The sequence below is a fragment of the Armigeres subalbatus genome, chromosome 2 (assembly GCF_024139115.2).
Source record: "Armigeres subalbatus isolate Guangzhou_Male chromosome 2, GZ_Asu_2, whole genome shotgun sequence".
Classification (NCBI taxonomy): domain Eukaryota; kingdom Metazoa; phylum Arthropoda; class Insecta; order Diptera; family Culicidae; genus Armigeres; species Armigeres subalbatus.
This window is the reverse complement of record NC_085140.1, coordinates 444,138,266-444,155,658: the sequence shown is the minus strand read 5'-3', so window position 1 is coordinate 444,155,658 and position 17,393 is coordinate 444,138,266. Positions and strand designations below refer to the sequence as shown.

The following is a 17,393-nucleotide window of genomic DNA, read 5'->3' as shown; positions in this document are numbered from 1 at the left end:
CTTCAAAAATTCCTATGCAAATACCGCCAGAAATTCTATAAGAAATTGTTCCACAAAAACCTTTCGGAGTTTCTCCAGTAATTCTTTCGGGGGTTTCTCAAGAAGGTTCTTTGGGAATTCATCAACAAATCCCTGGAAATGAATCCCCGAAGAATTTTCCGAGGAAATATGCGTGTGAATTTCTAAAATAAATTGCTAGATTTGATTTGAAAATTCCTCTGGAAGAAATGTTTAAAGAATTCACAAAGAAAATATTTTAACGAATTGTTCGAAAAACTCTCAAAAGAATTTTTGTAACAATTTTCGAAAAAATACCTGAAGGAATCTACAGAGAAATTTCTGGTAGAATTTTGAAAAAAATCGTGGGGGAATTTTTGGAAGAATTCCCGAAACGATTTTCGTAAAAAAAACTTGGCGGAATTTTCATAGGAATTTTGGAGGGGAAAAATATTCTGAGGTATTTCAGAGGCTATTCCGGAGGAAAGTAAATAAGTATCGTCTTAAGAAATTTCTGACGAAATTACTGAACTAGAGGAATTATGCTAGGAATTTCCTAAAGTCCTATAATAATTTCCAAACAAAATCCGGGAGAACTTTCGAGGGAATTCTGAGTGGAATATCCGAGGATTTTTTTGGAGTTATTTCCGAAGGAGTTCTTAGAGGAATTTCCATAGTAACCCCTTGAGGAACTGCCCAAAAGGATTCTTGGAGGAGATTCTGAGACAGTTCGTAAGGGAAGTTCATAAGCAACATCTAGAAGAATTTCCGAAGTCATTTCAGAAGGAAACTCCGTTGAAATTCCTGGGGAAATTTCCTATGAACATTTCTGGAAGAATTTAAAAGAAATGTTTTGATACATTTTTGAAGTAACTCATTTCATTTCATTTATTTAGTCTACATCTAAACAGATAACACTGAATCAACAATTTGACGCCACAATACACGGTTCGAGGCCGCATCTCTCCATCCTCGAATGCGCCCCACACTCGCCAAGTCGTTTTGCACCTGGTCTGCCCACCTCGCTCGCTGCGCTCCACGCCGTCTTGTACCTGCCGGATCGGAAGCGAACACCATCTTTGCAGGGTTGCTGTCCGGCATTCTTGCAACATGCCCTGTCCATCGTACCCTTCCGGCTTTAGCTACCTTCTGGATATTGGGTTTGCCGTAGAGCTGGGCGAGCTCGTGGTTCATTCTTCGCCGCCACACACCGTCTTCTTGCATACCGCCAAAGATGTTCCTACACCCAACCAGAGATTGCAACATTTTATTGCAATCTCGCATTAGTTTCGTGTACTGTTTGCCATAATTTGCGACATATGCACAGATTGTATTAAGTAAACGGCAGACCCTTGCATTAGGTCTCCGGTCACGAGAAAATAAGAACTGGTTATGTGGTAGTGTCTACATTGAATCTAATTATACATCCCCCATCGAGGAGTGAAATACTGTATACTTCGACAACCTTAGCAACCATACAAAAAAATCGGTCAAAGACGGGAATTGAAGCCCGACCCTTCTCCCATAGCACATCTAAACTGACGCGCCAACCATCTGGACTATTTACCAGATGAGGAACGACGCGACCAAAGGCAATCATAGTCCACGTTTCATGATATGTGGATGTGACAAGTGGAAGGGTAACGGGGATAGCAATGAGTGATACAAGTGGAACAAGCACCATGCATAGTTGTGTCCTTTTCCGTTATCAAGCTTAATGGAATCAGGAAGATTGTGTGGGTTAAAGTTATATTGCTGTACACGATTCATATACTGTTCTAGGAGGAGCCAACGAAGTTCGTTTGGATGTATTGATCGAAACCAAATAAACCGACTTTATGCAATGAGCTGTTTTATCAAGTATGATATTGTCTGATCGGTTTGAATGCGAGATTTGATACAAAATGCTTAATACAAAGAATATCACACATAATTGTTTTGGGTGTAAGAACCCGTCTCTCGAATACTCCGAGTGCTTGCAAGTCCTCCTCGAGCATTGTCCATGTTTCATGTCCGTAGATGACTACCGGTCTTGCCATCGTCTTGTACATGACACATTTGGTGCGGTGGCGAATCTTTTTCGACCGCAGTTTCTTCTGGAGCCTGTAGTAGACCCGACTTCCACAGATGATGCGCCTTCGTATTTCACGACTAACATTGTTATCAGCCGATAGCAAGGATCTAAGGTAGACGAATTCCTCTACCACCTCGAAGGTATCCCCGTCTATCGTAACACTGCTTCCCAGGCGGGCCCTGTCGCTCGGTTCCGCCCACAAGCATGTACTTTGTCTTTGACGCATTCACCACCAGTCCAACTTTTGTTGCTTCACGTTTCAGGCGGGTGTACAGTTCTGCCATCTTTGTAAATGTTCGGCCGACAATGTCCATGTCATCCGCGAAACAAATAAATTGACTGGATTTGTTGAAAATCGTACCCGGCTCTCCGCATGACACCTTCTAGCACAATGTTGAACAACAGGCACGAAAGTCCATCACCTTGTCTTAGTCCCCGGCGCGATTCGAACGAACTGGAGTGTTCGCCCAAAATCTGCACACAGTTTTGCATACCATCCACCGTTGCTTTGATCAGTCTGGTTAGCTTCCCATGGAAGCTGTTCTCGTCCATAATTTTCCATAGCTCTACGCGCTCTGTACTGTCGTATGCCGCCTTGAAATCAATGTACAGATGATTCGTTGAGACCTGGTATTCACGCCATTTTTGGAGGATTTGCCGTACAGTAAAGATCTGGTCCGTTATCGAGCGGCCGTCAACGAAGCAGGCTTGATAACTTCCCACGAACTCATTCACTAATGGTGACAGTCATCGGAAGATGATCTGGGATATCACTTTGTAGGCGGCATTAAGGATGGTGATCGCTCGAAAGTTCTCACACTCCAGTTTGTTGCCTTTCTTGTAGATGGGGCATATAACCCTTTCCTTCCACTCCTCCGGTAGCTTTTCAGTTACCCAGATTCTGACTATCTGTTTGTGCAGGCAAGTGGCTAGCTTTTCCGGGCCCATCTGAGCTCAGCTCGGATGCCATCCTTACCTTTATTGGTCCTTAGCTGTTGAATGGCTTCCTTAACTTCCCTCAAGGTGGGGGCCGGCGTAGTCAGCTCCTCCGCTGCCTTGACTTTCACTGCCTGTACTCTCAGCGTCATTCAAATGTTCCTCGTAGTGCTGCTTCCACCTTTCGATCACCACACGTTCGTCCGTCAAGATGCTTCCATCCTTATTCCTGCACAATCCGGCTCGTGGCACGAAGCCTTTGCGGGATGCATTGAGCTTCTGATAGAACTTGCGTGTTTCTTGAGAACGGCACAGCTGTTACATCTCCTTGCACTCCGGTTCTTCCAGGCGGCGTTTCTTCTCCTGAAAAAGGCGGGTCTGCTGTCTCCACTTCCGTCTATAATGTTCCACGTTCTGCCGGGTACCTTGCTGCAGCGCGACCGCCCGCGCTGCGTCCTTCTCCTCCAGAGTCTGTCTGCTCTCTTCGTCGAACCAATCGTTCCGTCGACTTCGTCCCATATACCCGACGTTGTTCTCTACTGGATCGTTAATGGCTGTATTCCAGCAATCCCAGCAAAGGGGCCCCATCGAGCTCACCCTTTTCCGGCAACGCTGCCTCGAGATGCTCCGTGTATGCAGTGGCGACATCAGGTTGCTTCAGTCGCTCTAGGTCGTACCGCGGCGGTCGTCGGTACCGAACATTGTTGTTGACGGATAGTTTTGGGCGCAGTTTAAACAGATAGTGGTCAGAGTCGATGTTAGCACCACGATATGTTCTGACGTCGATAATGCATTATGGTTCAGGATACAGATTTACGCGGAAAGATGAATTTTACGCCAAAACTATATTTTTTAGAAAAAACTGTTGTTCTACAAAATTGCTCGAAATAGTAAGGTCATCATTATGGTTCTACCAAAAAATAGGGTGATCCATCATATAAAAATAAAATTTTTTTTTTTTTTATTTCTCAGAATATTGACATGTTATGTTCTACAAAGTTGTAGCGCAGCTTATTCCAATCAATTTAGCTAAAAAAAACTTTTTCTGTAGCTCTTAAGTTATCTGATTTAGAGCAATTTTACCAAATTGGGTTAGGGTGTACCTAAAAAAAAACAGTATTTTTTATCTACTTTTTTTGTTTTAGATTTCTCGAAAAAGACGTCATCCGGTGACTTTTAGAGGTCAAACAAATGCAACTTTTGATGGGTAAATATGGTCAATATCTTTTTCCGATCAAAAATTATAATCGTTTTTCTGTCAAAATAACATTTTCTTCATAAGTTGATATCTCCGGTTAGGGCAGACCAAAAAAATATATTCACACGGTATCTGAAAGAAAAATTAATATTCTCTTTTATGTGAAAAAATTGGGGATATATTATTTTTTTATCCAAAGTTTCACCAATTTTACCAAAATCATGTTTTGTAGAACAAATTTTGTTTCTTAAAAGTATGCTTCAGACCGAAAATGCATCTTTTCTTGAAAATCTTGCAATACGATGATAATGATAAAACTTATAAAAAGTGTTAAAGCTGTAGCTGTATACACGAATGTCATCTTCTAAAGACTTTTGGAGCTGGGGACAAAACGCGTGTTTTGTTTTAAGAATATCGTCTGTATCTTCTTCCGTTGTCGAGTTATATTAATTTATTTGAAAAAAAAAACATGATTTTAGTAAAATTGATAAAACTTGAGATAAAAAAATAACATATCCTCAATTTTTTGACAAAATAAAGAATAATAATTTCTCTTTCCAATGCCGTGTGAATATATTTTTTTGGTCTGCTCTAACCGGAGATATCAACTTATGAAAAAAATGTAATTTTGACAGAAAAACGATTATAACTTTTGATCGGAAAAAGATATTGAGCATATTTACCCATCAAAAGTTGCATTTTTTGAGCTCTAAACGTCAACTGAAGACGACTTATTCGAGAAATCTAAAACAAAAAAAGTAAATCAAAAATACTGTTTTTTTAGGTACACCCTAATACAATTAGGTTAAATTGCTCTTAATCAGCCAACTTAAGAGCTACAGAAAAAGTTTTTTAGCAAAATTCATTGCAATAAGCTGCGCTACAACTTTGTAGAACATAACATGTCAATATTCTGAGAAATAAAAAAAAAATTCTCTACTTTTTTTATATGATGGGCCACCTTATTTTTTGGTAGAACCATAATGATGGCCTTACTATTTCAAACAATTTTGCAGAACAACAGTTTTTTCTAAAAAATATAGTGTTGGCGTAAAATGCATCTTTCCGCGTAAATCTGTATTCTAGACCACAGTGTAATCCATCCATGCCGTCCATCAATCAGAACGTGGTCGATTTGTAATTCTGTCTGCAGTGGTGATCTTCAGGTGTACCAATACGAGAGGCTGTGTTGGAAGTAGGTGCTGCGAATGGCCATATTCTTGAAGGCGGCGAAGTCAATTAGTCGTAGGCCGTTTTCGTTCGTCAGCCGGTGAGCGCTGAACTTCCCAATAGTCGGTAAAAACTTCTCCTCATGGCCAACCTGAGCGTTCAAATCTCCTATGATGATTTTGATGTCGTGGCTTGGGCAGCTGTCGTACTCACGTTCCAGCTACGCATGTGTCCTTATCATTATCAGTGCTTCCGGAGTGTGGGCTATGGACGTTGATTATGCTGAAGTTGAAGAACTGGCCTTTGATCTTCAACTTGCACATTCTTTCATTTGATCGGGCTCCACCCGATCACGCGCGTTTGCATATCGCCCATCACTATGAAAGCTGTTCCCAGCTCGTGTGTGTTGTCGCAGCTCTGGTAGATGGTATGATTACCTCTAAACGTTCGCGCCATTGATCCCTTCCAGCAAACCACCTGCAGCGCTATGATGGCGAATCCACGGTCCTTGAGCACATCGGCGAGTATGCATGTGCTCCTGATGAAGTTGAGAGATTTGCAATTCCATGAACCGAGTTTCCAATCGCTAGTCCCTTTCCGTCGCAGTGGTCTTCGCCGATGGTTCCAGTCCGTAATCTCTTGTTGATTGTTCGTTGCGTATGTTTTTTTTGGCTGGCTTGCGGGGCCTGACACCAAACCCCCTTTATTCCCGGTGGACCATGGTGCACAGTTTTACTTAGAGTCCCTCGCTGGCACTCGGACGATGATCAGCCGCCCCTAACATGGAGAACAGACGCTGTTGTGAGCCGATCCTGACATGGAGAACAGACGCTCAATAAGATTTGCACCTCCGGAGAGGAGCAAAGCCCCCTTTCCCTGTCAGCATACGACCATAGTTCCCACCATAGTTCTTCCCTAAGGTTGCTCGTATCCCGGCCAGCACCACGGGGAGGTAGGAATAGGAGTTGCTGGGTAAGAGGCTAAGGACCGCAATGGTACGCTTTACTCAGCATTTGCCGACCGAACTCATTACTTCCAAAAAAAATCTTATAGGGATTTTCATAGGAATATCGGGAAGAATTTCCGGAACTTTTGAAAGAATGTCTGGAATAGTTTTCAAAAGAATTTCAGGAGGAATTTCCCAAAATCCAGTTTTAGCTATTGACGCAACATTATCAATGTGTCTATTACGCCAGAATAGTTGGTGACCAACGCTATTTTTGTGCCAGAACTCTGGTGCCGTCGGAAGAGCTGAGAATCGCTTTGAAATCCAAAAATTCTAGTCAAATACGAGAGACTGAAGACGGCCTTACTGTTGAGGTCGAAATACGCATCTGTCAAGGTATAATCAAGTGGTGGAATTAAATGGGATAGTATGAACTCGTCTTATGACAAGCCAAAAAATAAAATGACTCAGAACTGATTCGTACCAGTGGCGTCATGAATAAGAGTCCTCTATCAAGACCTCGGTTTAACGAACGCTTTCTCATGCGTTGTACTAAATGTGCACTTAACTTGTTGCTGTTTTTTAATCACACCTTCATTAAAATTTGTTTATATTTCTTCAAGTCCCAATCGTATATAACAATGCCAGTAAACGTTATGACTTCGAGGAATTTTCTCTAGCAATCCGCGTATGCAGTGCCCTTTCCCACCCTTCTATTACTATCATATTGGCAACCCGTTTACCAAGACGCACCTCTGCCAAAGAACCTAAGGAGTCGTACACTTATTATGTAAGCATTTTCTTCAGGTTTTTTTTACTCCTCCTCCCCCCATTTAAGAGTACAGCGTTAGAAAACGACAGACAACCCCCTCCCCCCTTTAAGCTCTTACGTAATATGTGTATGGCCCAGGGTTGTTAACGTTAATTAACGATTAACGCCGTTGACGTTGATTTTCACTTGGGTTAACGTCAACGTCGTTGCATTAAGTTACTTGGATTATAACGTTAACGTTACGGCGATGCATTGAATCAACGTCAACGGATATCACTAATTTGCCCGTTCATTTGTCTTCGTCCTGACTAATCAACAATCAACACGTTTCCAAGCCAAATTGTTGATTCCATGGAACATTGAAACTTTTCTTTATGAATTCATAGTTTACTGCTTCAAAAATCTATTGACAGTTTGCATCCATTCAACTAAGTTTAAAGAAAACATGGTAAACCAATTCGCCAAGTTTTTGAGCTGATAAGTCAAGCCGCCATCTTCAAGAGACCGATCAATATGCGCTCATCTATATTTATTAGATGGAGCGTATGTACTTTCGCAGAATGTAAATGCGATACAATTCTAGCTCTCAAAGCTAGACTTTTCTCTCCACACTAGATTAAAGGGAAGTTCCGATAATTTTGCCCAAATCCCGGATCTTTTTCAAAACTGGCTAGTGAGGGAAAACTTAAAAGGAACAATAATTGCTTTCAATGAATGGACATCTGACCTAGTAAAATTTTAATTTTATTTAAAGCATCCCAAAGAAGTGAAAAACATCAAAAATATCCACTTGTGTTCAAACGGCAGCCGTTTTGTCAACTTATGACCATACCATTCGTTGGTTTATTCCATTCTGCAAGCTATATGCTTCGTATTCCTTAATGCAACAAGCGTACATCATAGAAAGGACAGACTAGCCTTTATGGTGCTTTTGGGGTGAGATTTACTAACCTCGCCCGAACCGGAGGCTTCCTCAGATTTCTCTTGGGTCGGCCTTCCAGTTAGCCGAACCTCGCCCGAACAGGAGGCCTCCTCAGATTGCTCTTGGGTCGGCCTTCCAGTCGGATTGGCGGTAGCGGCAGTCGGTTGATCTGTAATCTTCCTTAGTTGGATTTCACCAAATCGGTAGTTGAGGGTGTATTTGGACTTCTTCAACTTTTCCATCGACGCACCCTCTACTGTGAAGATCCATTCAACATGAATATCTTTCAGATTGGATCGTTTCACAATACGCCAATTAGTTGTTGTGATGTCATTTTGGCTTTCTATGAGAGCCTTTATTCGGTCGTCATCATAGCTGGAGCTTTGTGGGAAGAATGCTTGGATCATCTCTGGACGTGGAATCGCCACTTCGTCCATTGCCATCAGCTCTGCACCTTCCCAGGGTTTCATGGATGGGGATATTCTCTTTAACCACTCAGCAGTCTCTTGATCCTTACAGATTAGAACCATGTAACCGGACTTGTAGATGAGGTTGTTGAATTTGGGTTTTATTGGCTCGTTTCGCTGTTGAACTACTCTGAGCAGGAGTGTTTCTTGTAGAAGGTCTAGCTGGGCTGTAGTGAGTTGGACGGTGGGAAAGTCTTTGGGTATTATCCCGACCTTCACGCTTTTGGCCATATCACTGTAGCTGATACCAGCTGTTTTCCTCATGGGTGGGTTTTGTTGTCCAGACACGTTTTTCTGAGGCGCGCGGTTTGAGGACTGTTGGGCGCGCTCTCTCGGATCCAGATGGTGCTTCACCCTTTTTTGTTTGGGGTCCTCTGTGGCGGATTTGTCTAGGTCGTTTCTCGAGCGTTTTGAGGAAGTGGGCTCGCTCTCCTTATTCAGGATTATGGACAAGGCCTCATTCCGGTCTTTTCCCTTCTCCCGGAGAGTTCTAAGCTGCTTCCTCTGCGAGCGTGTGAGTGTGGGGATTTTCTTTCTCGGAGCACCCTTGGCTTCCGTAGAACCCTTGTTATCTTCGGATCCTTTGCTACTTGCTAAAGATTTTTGGGGTTGATGATGAGCCTTATACCATCATCTTCGTTAGCTTCCAGGTCCAACAGGTTGGGGTCGGTCGACGAGGAGGGTTGTAGATCTGGATCAGCTTTGTCGAAACATGTGCTGCTCCGGGAGATAGGCGTTGAGGGCAGGATATTTCCATCTTCTCCTGCGAACTACTGAGTAGCTGGTCTTCGGTAAGGCCAAGCTGACTCAGAGTATTCTCCACTTCGCTCTCACACGACTGAGAGAGGCAGTCGTCACCTTGAGGGTTGTTTGTAGAATTTGTACTCATTTTTGGTCCCACGAGTAGCTAGGGAAATAAATGTCCGCTGCACCAGTGCCCCGCCGTAGTGCAGTAAGGGCTGCTTACTGGGGTGTTCGCCCTGGTGCACCCCAGGCTCCGTTCGCGGTTGAGCATGTTTAGAACCCCCTCAACCATTCAGCCCTCGGCACGGGTCGCATGACACCTTGGCATTGGGGTTTATCCATTTTTGCTTTACACGATGGCCATGAATAACAGCCATCGCAACCTTCCTCCTTTACCAGGGCTTAGGACCTGTAGCTCAAGTTCTCAATAGTTTCACAATCTTTCGGACATGCAACTACAGCGAACCATCATTGCTAGCGGAGTTTCCGGAATCCATTTTGAACTCGCATAGTTTTGCAGAGGTGTTTCCGGAATCCATTTTGATTCTCCCTATTTGACCCAATATTGAAACTACATATAAAGCACGACTCAATTACCATTTTGACAAAAAAAAAATCAGATCTTCAACTCTTACTAGTTCTGTAAAACATTTGGGTCCTTGGGTCAACCGGAACCTCCCCGTAACTATGGGTAATCAAATTAATGTCCTAAAAAACTAAAGGTAATCTTTAGTTACACAAAAACGGTACATCAGTTGTTTCTACTCATACGATATTCAGCATTGAAGGGAAGATCCATACAGTACGTCACGCAAAAATAGGCGATTTTCAACCCCTCTCCCCCCCTTCGTCACGCTGTTTCTAACAAACCTGTACAATTTTTGTATGGATCGTCACGCTGCTCTGAATCTCCCCTCCCCCCTTGAGGCGTGACGTACTTTGTGAATGGCCTCAAAACAAAAATGGTGTTCCACAAGACATATGATTTTTCAATGAATACAATTTTAATGTAATATAAATAAAAAAATGCAAAAGAATTCAATTAATAAAGTTTGAATGCATAACAAATCATAAATATAATTTCATTGAATCAAGCTATAAAATGCTTTGCTTGTTATAAAATGTGTTTTTATCAAACATACCTTTATCCGATAAGAGGCTTCTGCAGTTTTTATTCTGTATAATTGAAAATTCAGTCAAATATTAAAATAATAGAACAAAATCTATTAAAGCCTTAGTTCCACCAAGCTGGACACCATATAAAGCATCTTTGGCTGGTCAACATATATAGCACCTCAATAGCGTGAAAAATAATTAATTAATGTTAAATTTACGTTAAACGTTAACGCTGTCGTTTATTAACGTCTTATAAACATTAACGAAAAGACGTTAATCGTTAAAATTAACGTCAACGAATTAACGAAACGGCGTTAATCGTTGATTAACGTTAACAACCCTGAGTATGGCCCCTAACACCCAGATTCTAATAAAATTCCGCATGATCTCGTGGCGAGTGCAGAGGTATTCTCGGCATACAGTGGGCCTTCCCAAGCCCGATAGACCGTAAGAACGTGTTCAGCGCCGTTATCGACCAGTTAACCCTTAAATGCACAAGGCGTTTTTTAAAAATAGTCGAAAATATTTTAACGTAAACAACCATTAAAATAATTAACACTGAACGTATTACAACATAAGTTTCTCAGAATAGAGTTAATAAGAGATTGATAATGTACAAAAAAGTTTAATAACCCGTTGGGTGTCTAAGTTGTGCACTTAATACCTTCTAAGGAAATATTTAAAATGCATCAACTATTGAGACCAAATCTTAGAAAACATTATTTTTAATTTTGATATATTTCTTGGGGTAAGCAATGCTTGAGATGTTTGGGTTTTTAAATTGTTGAAAAATTCTTATGAAATTCTAATATGATTAAGAAAAAATTATCAATACAGCTGGATTTCTGTAGATAATTGCCAATTTCTCTCTTTTCCATTACATTAGGTTAATCTAATCCCACTTTTTCGCCTATTATGTTTACAGTTCATCCGGCGTGAGCGGTCTGGTCCAAGTGAACGGCAAGAACCGTTCTCACAATTCACAAAGCTTCCGCAAGCTGTCCTGCTACATCCAGCAGCACGATGCCCTCCGTCCCTGGCTAACGGTCAAAGAGGCCATGAGCTGCGCCACCCACCTGAAGCTGGGCTTCAGCATCAGTCCCGAGGAGAAGAAAAAACTGATCGAGAAAATCCTGTTCATGCTGGGACTTGAACAGAAGGGAAATACCCCCACCCATGGCCTCTCGGGAGGTCAGAAGAAACGCCTTGCTATCGCGCTCGAGATGATAAACAACCCGCCGATTTTGTTCCTGGACGAACCAACCACCGGGCTGGACAGTTCCTCCTGTACCCAGTGTATTTCCCTGCTGAAGCGATTAGCGCAAGACGGCAGGACCATAATTTGCACGGTTCACACGCCGAGTGCGTTGCTGTTCGAAATGTTCGACAAATTATATACCGTCACCCAAGGTCACTGCTTCTATCAGGGACCGGTCAAAGAACTGCTGCCGTTTTTCTCCAATCTAGGATATAATTGCCCGAGCTATCACAACCCCGCCGATTTCAGTAGGTGTCTGTGGCGTTCTTGGCGGAGCATTTGAAATTTTGAAACGTTCTTTCTATTCCGTTGCAGTGATGGAGATCGCCATCGGTGAATACGGCGCCGATGTGGGCAAGATCATAAAGGCTGCACTGAAAAAGTACTACGAAATGAGCAGCGAGTGCATTAAGCTGGATCCGGTCTTCGACGATGGTAAGTGCTTATTACGAACTGCTGCAGTTTGATGCAATCTGGCTTTCATGGGGGTATGCGGGCTATTCATTTAGTAAAGGTTGGAATGTTTATCTTCAGCCTGATAAGTAGAGAAATTTAAGATAGCATTTATTTGCAAATTGCTTTTTTTTTAACTGTAGTATCTCACGTTTTAATTATATGTATTATCATAGACCCTTATAATTCGACGTTGTTGGATCACAGTTTTAGCTGAATCCAATGATGGATTTAATATTATTGCTGGAATTTGGATTATGATGCTTATGGCATATGTCGACATATGTAATCAAGTACAACTAGTGCAAAGATTGGTGTGGTTTATTATAGCTAACGGCAAATTAGTCATTGGAGATATCAATTAGAAGGCATAAGACGTAGCCAACTGAAGTCACGATCTGCACATATTCCTCTAATACCACAACCGAACGACGGACATTGCACCGATGCCAGTAATGTACATCACGTTCAATGCATGATTGAAGCGGCAAAAGGGCTCTCGAACTCAGAAAGGCAAGAACTGCAACTAAGAAGCATGCGCATGGCAATGCGTCTGTCATGCATCCGTGGCAATTAATTTACAAACAAGTCCTTCGGCCGATGCATTGAACCTCGTGACAAGACGTGCACCTTACATCTACTGTCTATCAGCCAGTCAACGGTCGATCATGGTTCATGGTCGAACCCTTGGGATGGGTGGAGCGAACCTTAACCCTGTAACAGGATCGATTCAAATTCTTTCGTACCAACAGTTGCAAAACCTGCCTTTCCAGTTGAGTCGTTTGGCAACGCATCATGAGCTGTGGTAGGAATAATTTATTACAAACTGATGATGGGTGTGAGAAAGCTACGAAGCGTTCATTATCATATAACAATGGGGTGAGGCAATTATAAAATCGATTCAAGTGAAATTGTATTTGTGAGAGATGCGTTCTAAGGCTAACTTGACATACAGCAATCTACCACAGCAGACAGATAAATAATCATCATACTCGAGAGTTATTTTAAACTTTAAATTCACTAAATAGCATGACACTTTATACAAACAGGACGTGAGAGTTTGATAGGTTTTGTTGTTTTCTTCAATTATTGACTGTTTTTTTAAATAAATTTTTGAAACACGAGAACTAATTGTCGCTAAAAATTGTAAAACAAGACTAACTTGACACATTAATGGTTTTTTGACTATGCAGAGGATAAACACAACGTTGCTTTTATTTAAACGTTGCTGTTGGATTTAAATATTTTAGTAACAAAATTAAGGAAATCCTCACGGACTCCAAAACTGAAAGCACTCGCATTTTCAAGGTAACGCAGTAAAACTGGAATAATAAAAATGATAGTTGTGCGTGGCTTCCGTTTTGAATGAGGTGCCCTTGAAAACGCTAGTGTTTTCAGTTTTGGATTCCGTGAGGATTGTTCCTAAAATTATGTTGTAGCATCGTTCCTGTCTAAATAATCCTTACTTATTGAAAACTAAATGATTGTCATCGAAAAAATTAAAAAAAAATCGAACTAACTACTTCTCTAGATGATAATCAGTTCAGTAATACTCAATAAGCATATCCATATTTACAAGCATATTTACAAGAGAGGGCAATGTTGTTGCCATTTTTGATACTTTAGTTTTACATTCGCTATCTGTAATATGAAATTAACATTCTGACCAACTTTGATGTTGGTCTTGCTAATAGAACGCTAGGTATAACGATGCCTACCGAAGTCGTAAATCTTAGGAAAGATAAAATAGCGTAAACAGAAGACGGATCTTGGGAAAGGCTAACGACTGCGATTTACATTAGCTGCTGAATAGACTTTTAGGAATCTTTATCACAAAAATGTAAATAAATTGCTGTGCCTTAAATCTACTAAAGCCTACAATCGTAATGCCTGTCTGGGTCAGGGGTGCTCAAACTTTCAAGTCAAGTACAAGGCAAGTAAGAAAGTGAAACAGAATTGAGGTCTCGGCTTATGACAGATGAAGTTTGAAAAAGTTTAACAATTTTCACAAAAAGTATGCTCGGTCATCTGTGCATCATTTCTGATTACTTATTAGAAACATGTTCTTTACTTACCGATTCCATCCAATTATTTCCGAACTTTAATGGGTTACTTCAGGTCGGTTAAGGTTCGTCATTCCCGTTATTTTTTAGGTGCTTGAGTTCTGTTCATTTAAACTTTTTGTAGAGCCGATGTAAAATATATATATAGAGTTTCCAACACGATTTACACCCCTACACATTTTTTTCTGACGAAATATTCTTAATAATAATCTGCGAGCATCTTAGGGGAAAATGTTACACGGTTTAAAAAAAATGTGTCTTCCTGAGTAAGACATATTCTTGATTTCTGACCTAAAATCAACGCCGCTGCTAATTCCTCTCACTAGCTTCAAGGAAATAAACATTGTTCTGCATTTGTTTCACTGGTTTCCTGTGTGAAAATTTCGATATTTACACGAGACTAAAATGAAATTAGTGTTTTAAAAGGCAAGCGTTACAATGTGTTACGTTTTAAAGCTTACATCGCATAAAATTTAGGAATGTACACAGTAAGTTTATGTCGAAATTGTGAATTTTAAACGCAGGAGTTCTATCATCATCTGTTTTGTAATTTGTCGGCTTTCATCTTATTTAACTTATTCAAACAACATGTTTGGCTCTATCTAGATTTGTTCATTTTAGAAATATAAACTTGTCCGAATGTTCTCCTGGTTTTTATTCTGATTAATTTTCTTTCGCCAAATAACCCGTTCGGCAAAGAGACATTTCCGGTCATATATTCCGTTTGGCCAAATGACATTTTCGGCCGTTTGACTTAATCAGCCAAACGACATGTCGGCAAAAATACATTTTCGGCTAAATGAAACGTCTCCTTCGACCATATTAGTTGCTCAATGGTAATGGTCAAATAACCGTTTCTGCTAAACATTTTATTCGATACAGTAACTTTCGGTGAACTGGTAGTCAGCTTGTCACTTGAGGGTCATTTCCATGTGACTGGAGCTTCACTAACCGTAACTTATAAATCGCTTTCAGTCATGTACGGTTACTTGCGAACAGTGTCTTGAAATCTAAATGTCAATTGAACTTTTACACCCAAATGTGAGCTTAACAAATCTCGATTGAATATAGAGACCTTATTTAAGTAGTCTCTGTCTACTCTAAGCAGCAGAAGTCAGACAAATATGGTTGCAGCAACTTGTGACTAAATCTAATCGCAAATAAGTTGCAGTAACTTATGTGAAACATGTATGCTGCTACAGTATCCAGTTTTCCGCGAGCGGTAATGGCCGCCAGCTTGTTTGCGGGTCAGTCTCTGATTTGACGTTTGTGGAGGTCAACTGCACCCACCGCTCCGAGCATTCTGACCAATGTTGTATATAAGAAGGTGCTGATTCAGTGAATCCAAGCCTTCTTATATACCACATTGATTAAAATGCTCGAATGGTGGGTGCAGTTGACCTCCAGAAACGTCATATCAGAGACTAACCCGCAGGCAAGCTGGCGGCCATTACCGCTCGCGGAAAACTGGATACATTTATTAGCAGTAAACACATTCATTCGACTCTAGTGACATCTCGTGCATATAAAATCAGTTCAAAAATTTTCCTTTAAACCAATTTTTGGACAACCATTTACCACAATTGGCACAAACATTAAAAGGACATTGTAAATAGGGACTTAGAAATATGTTTTTCCTGTAATTTCTCATTCATACTTTAATATAAAGAATACCCAGAAAACATGAAAAAAAGACATTTAAATATTACATACTTACGATAATCCATTACATGTATATAAGCGCTTCAGTCATCATAAAAGCAATTTTAACGCAGGTTTTGGCACAATTTACGGCTGCTTAAATGCTTCATCCTACTTTGTCGCTAATGTATAAAATCTATTGACTTGCATTAGTTGGATTCCATGATGAGTATCCTGAAACTTTCTGAAACTCAATTTAACTCGTCTCAGAATGCAATGAAACAAACGTCACCTACTCATAACGAAGTCAGTGAGTAGTAACCAATGAGTAGTGACAAGGGCCCTTCTTAGCCGTGCGGTAAGATGCGCGGCTTTGATACTTTGAAAGGCATAGGCTATGAAAACATTTTTTGCGATATTCGGCTTCTTTGAGAACTTAAGATACAAGCTGAAACAAAATATGTATTGCAGTTTATGTTACCATTTTAAAAGAATGTGTCGAAGCACAACATCCTGCTAATATGTATGTGCACAGCTCGTGATTCTGCCGTAATCTGGCAAAGTGACGTATTGACGCCATTTTCCAAAAATGGTGTTAACGAGTAGTACTCATCGTACTCTTCAACAGAAAAATGGAAAACATGTACGTTGTAAAATGGCGCATACGTCACTTTTTCAGATTACGGCAGTGATGCAGTTTCTATATTACAGAAAGGAAAAAAACTCAATTTGTGAAAGAACCGATTAAATTTTCAACTGCATTCATTATTACAGAAGAGTAAACGAGTAGACTATTGCGTCTTGTCACATTCCTTTGATGACAATCCACACGGAATCTGAATTCAAAAGTACTTGCGTTTTCAAGGGTACACCACTCAATACGGAGGTAACGCAAAGCTGTCATTTTTATTATTTTAACTTTGCTGCGTGACTACTCGCGTTTTCAAGGTGAGTACTTTTCAATTTGGATTCCGTAAGAATTGTCCTTAAGCCTGTCTCGTCTAATGGAATTTACGTCAAATGCTTATTGAAAAAAGCTGTTTTTAAAATGCTTATATACAGCATGGAGCATATACAATGTACGTATAATGCTGCATTAGTGCATACTGTAATGCTTATTGGTTACCTGGTGAGAATAACTTAATTTACAAGAGTAAATTCTCAGTTGAGACGACATGGAAAACGAAAGAGGCAAACAATGGCTGGCAAGATTTACTTTTCAGTGCACTGGTAATTCGGAACTAATTTGCGATATGCGCGTGACATATTTTGTAAACAAACAAACATTGTTTTATGGATTCCGTAGAATGCAAGCGCTTTTATCCAAAATTAATTCTCTTATCTGACAGAAGAAAGCTTATTCTGTCGGATACATGCCGTAGTTTTTCCAGGAAATGCATGCTTTAGCAGGAATACGCTTTACAATATTTGTTTATAAAATAAGTTACTCCCAAATAGTGAATCAGTCCCGAATTTACGGGTTGGTTTCTGTCACTTGTGACTCACTTTGGGTCACTCAAGTCATTTCAGGTTTCACTTTTGATCATATAAAGATACTCTGGACTTCTACTTCTGTCAGATAACCTAAGTGACCGAATCTTTTTCCTGCTAACAACCAAGAAGAAGAAGATAATAA

At 40.6% G+C, this 17,393-nt stretch overlaps 1 protein-coding gene across 2 annotated transcripts in view; it reads left to right on the top strand.

Moving 5' to 3' along the window:
* LOC134213683 (ATP-binding cassette sub-family G member 1) overlaps positions 1-17,393 on the top strand; it is a 123,546-nt gene that overhangs the window by 75,480 nt on the left and 30,673 nt on the right. For both annotated transcript variants that reach the window (XM_062692955.1, XM_062692954.1), the window contains 2 exons: positions 11,268-11,848; positions 11,916-12,035. In XM_062692955.1, coding sequence (XP_062548939.1) covers positions 11,268-11,848; positions 11,916-12,035 — 701 coding nt within the window. The remainder of the gene's footprint in view (positions 1-11,267; positions 11,849-11,915; positions 12,036-17,393) is intronic.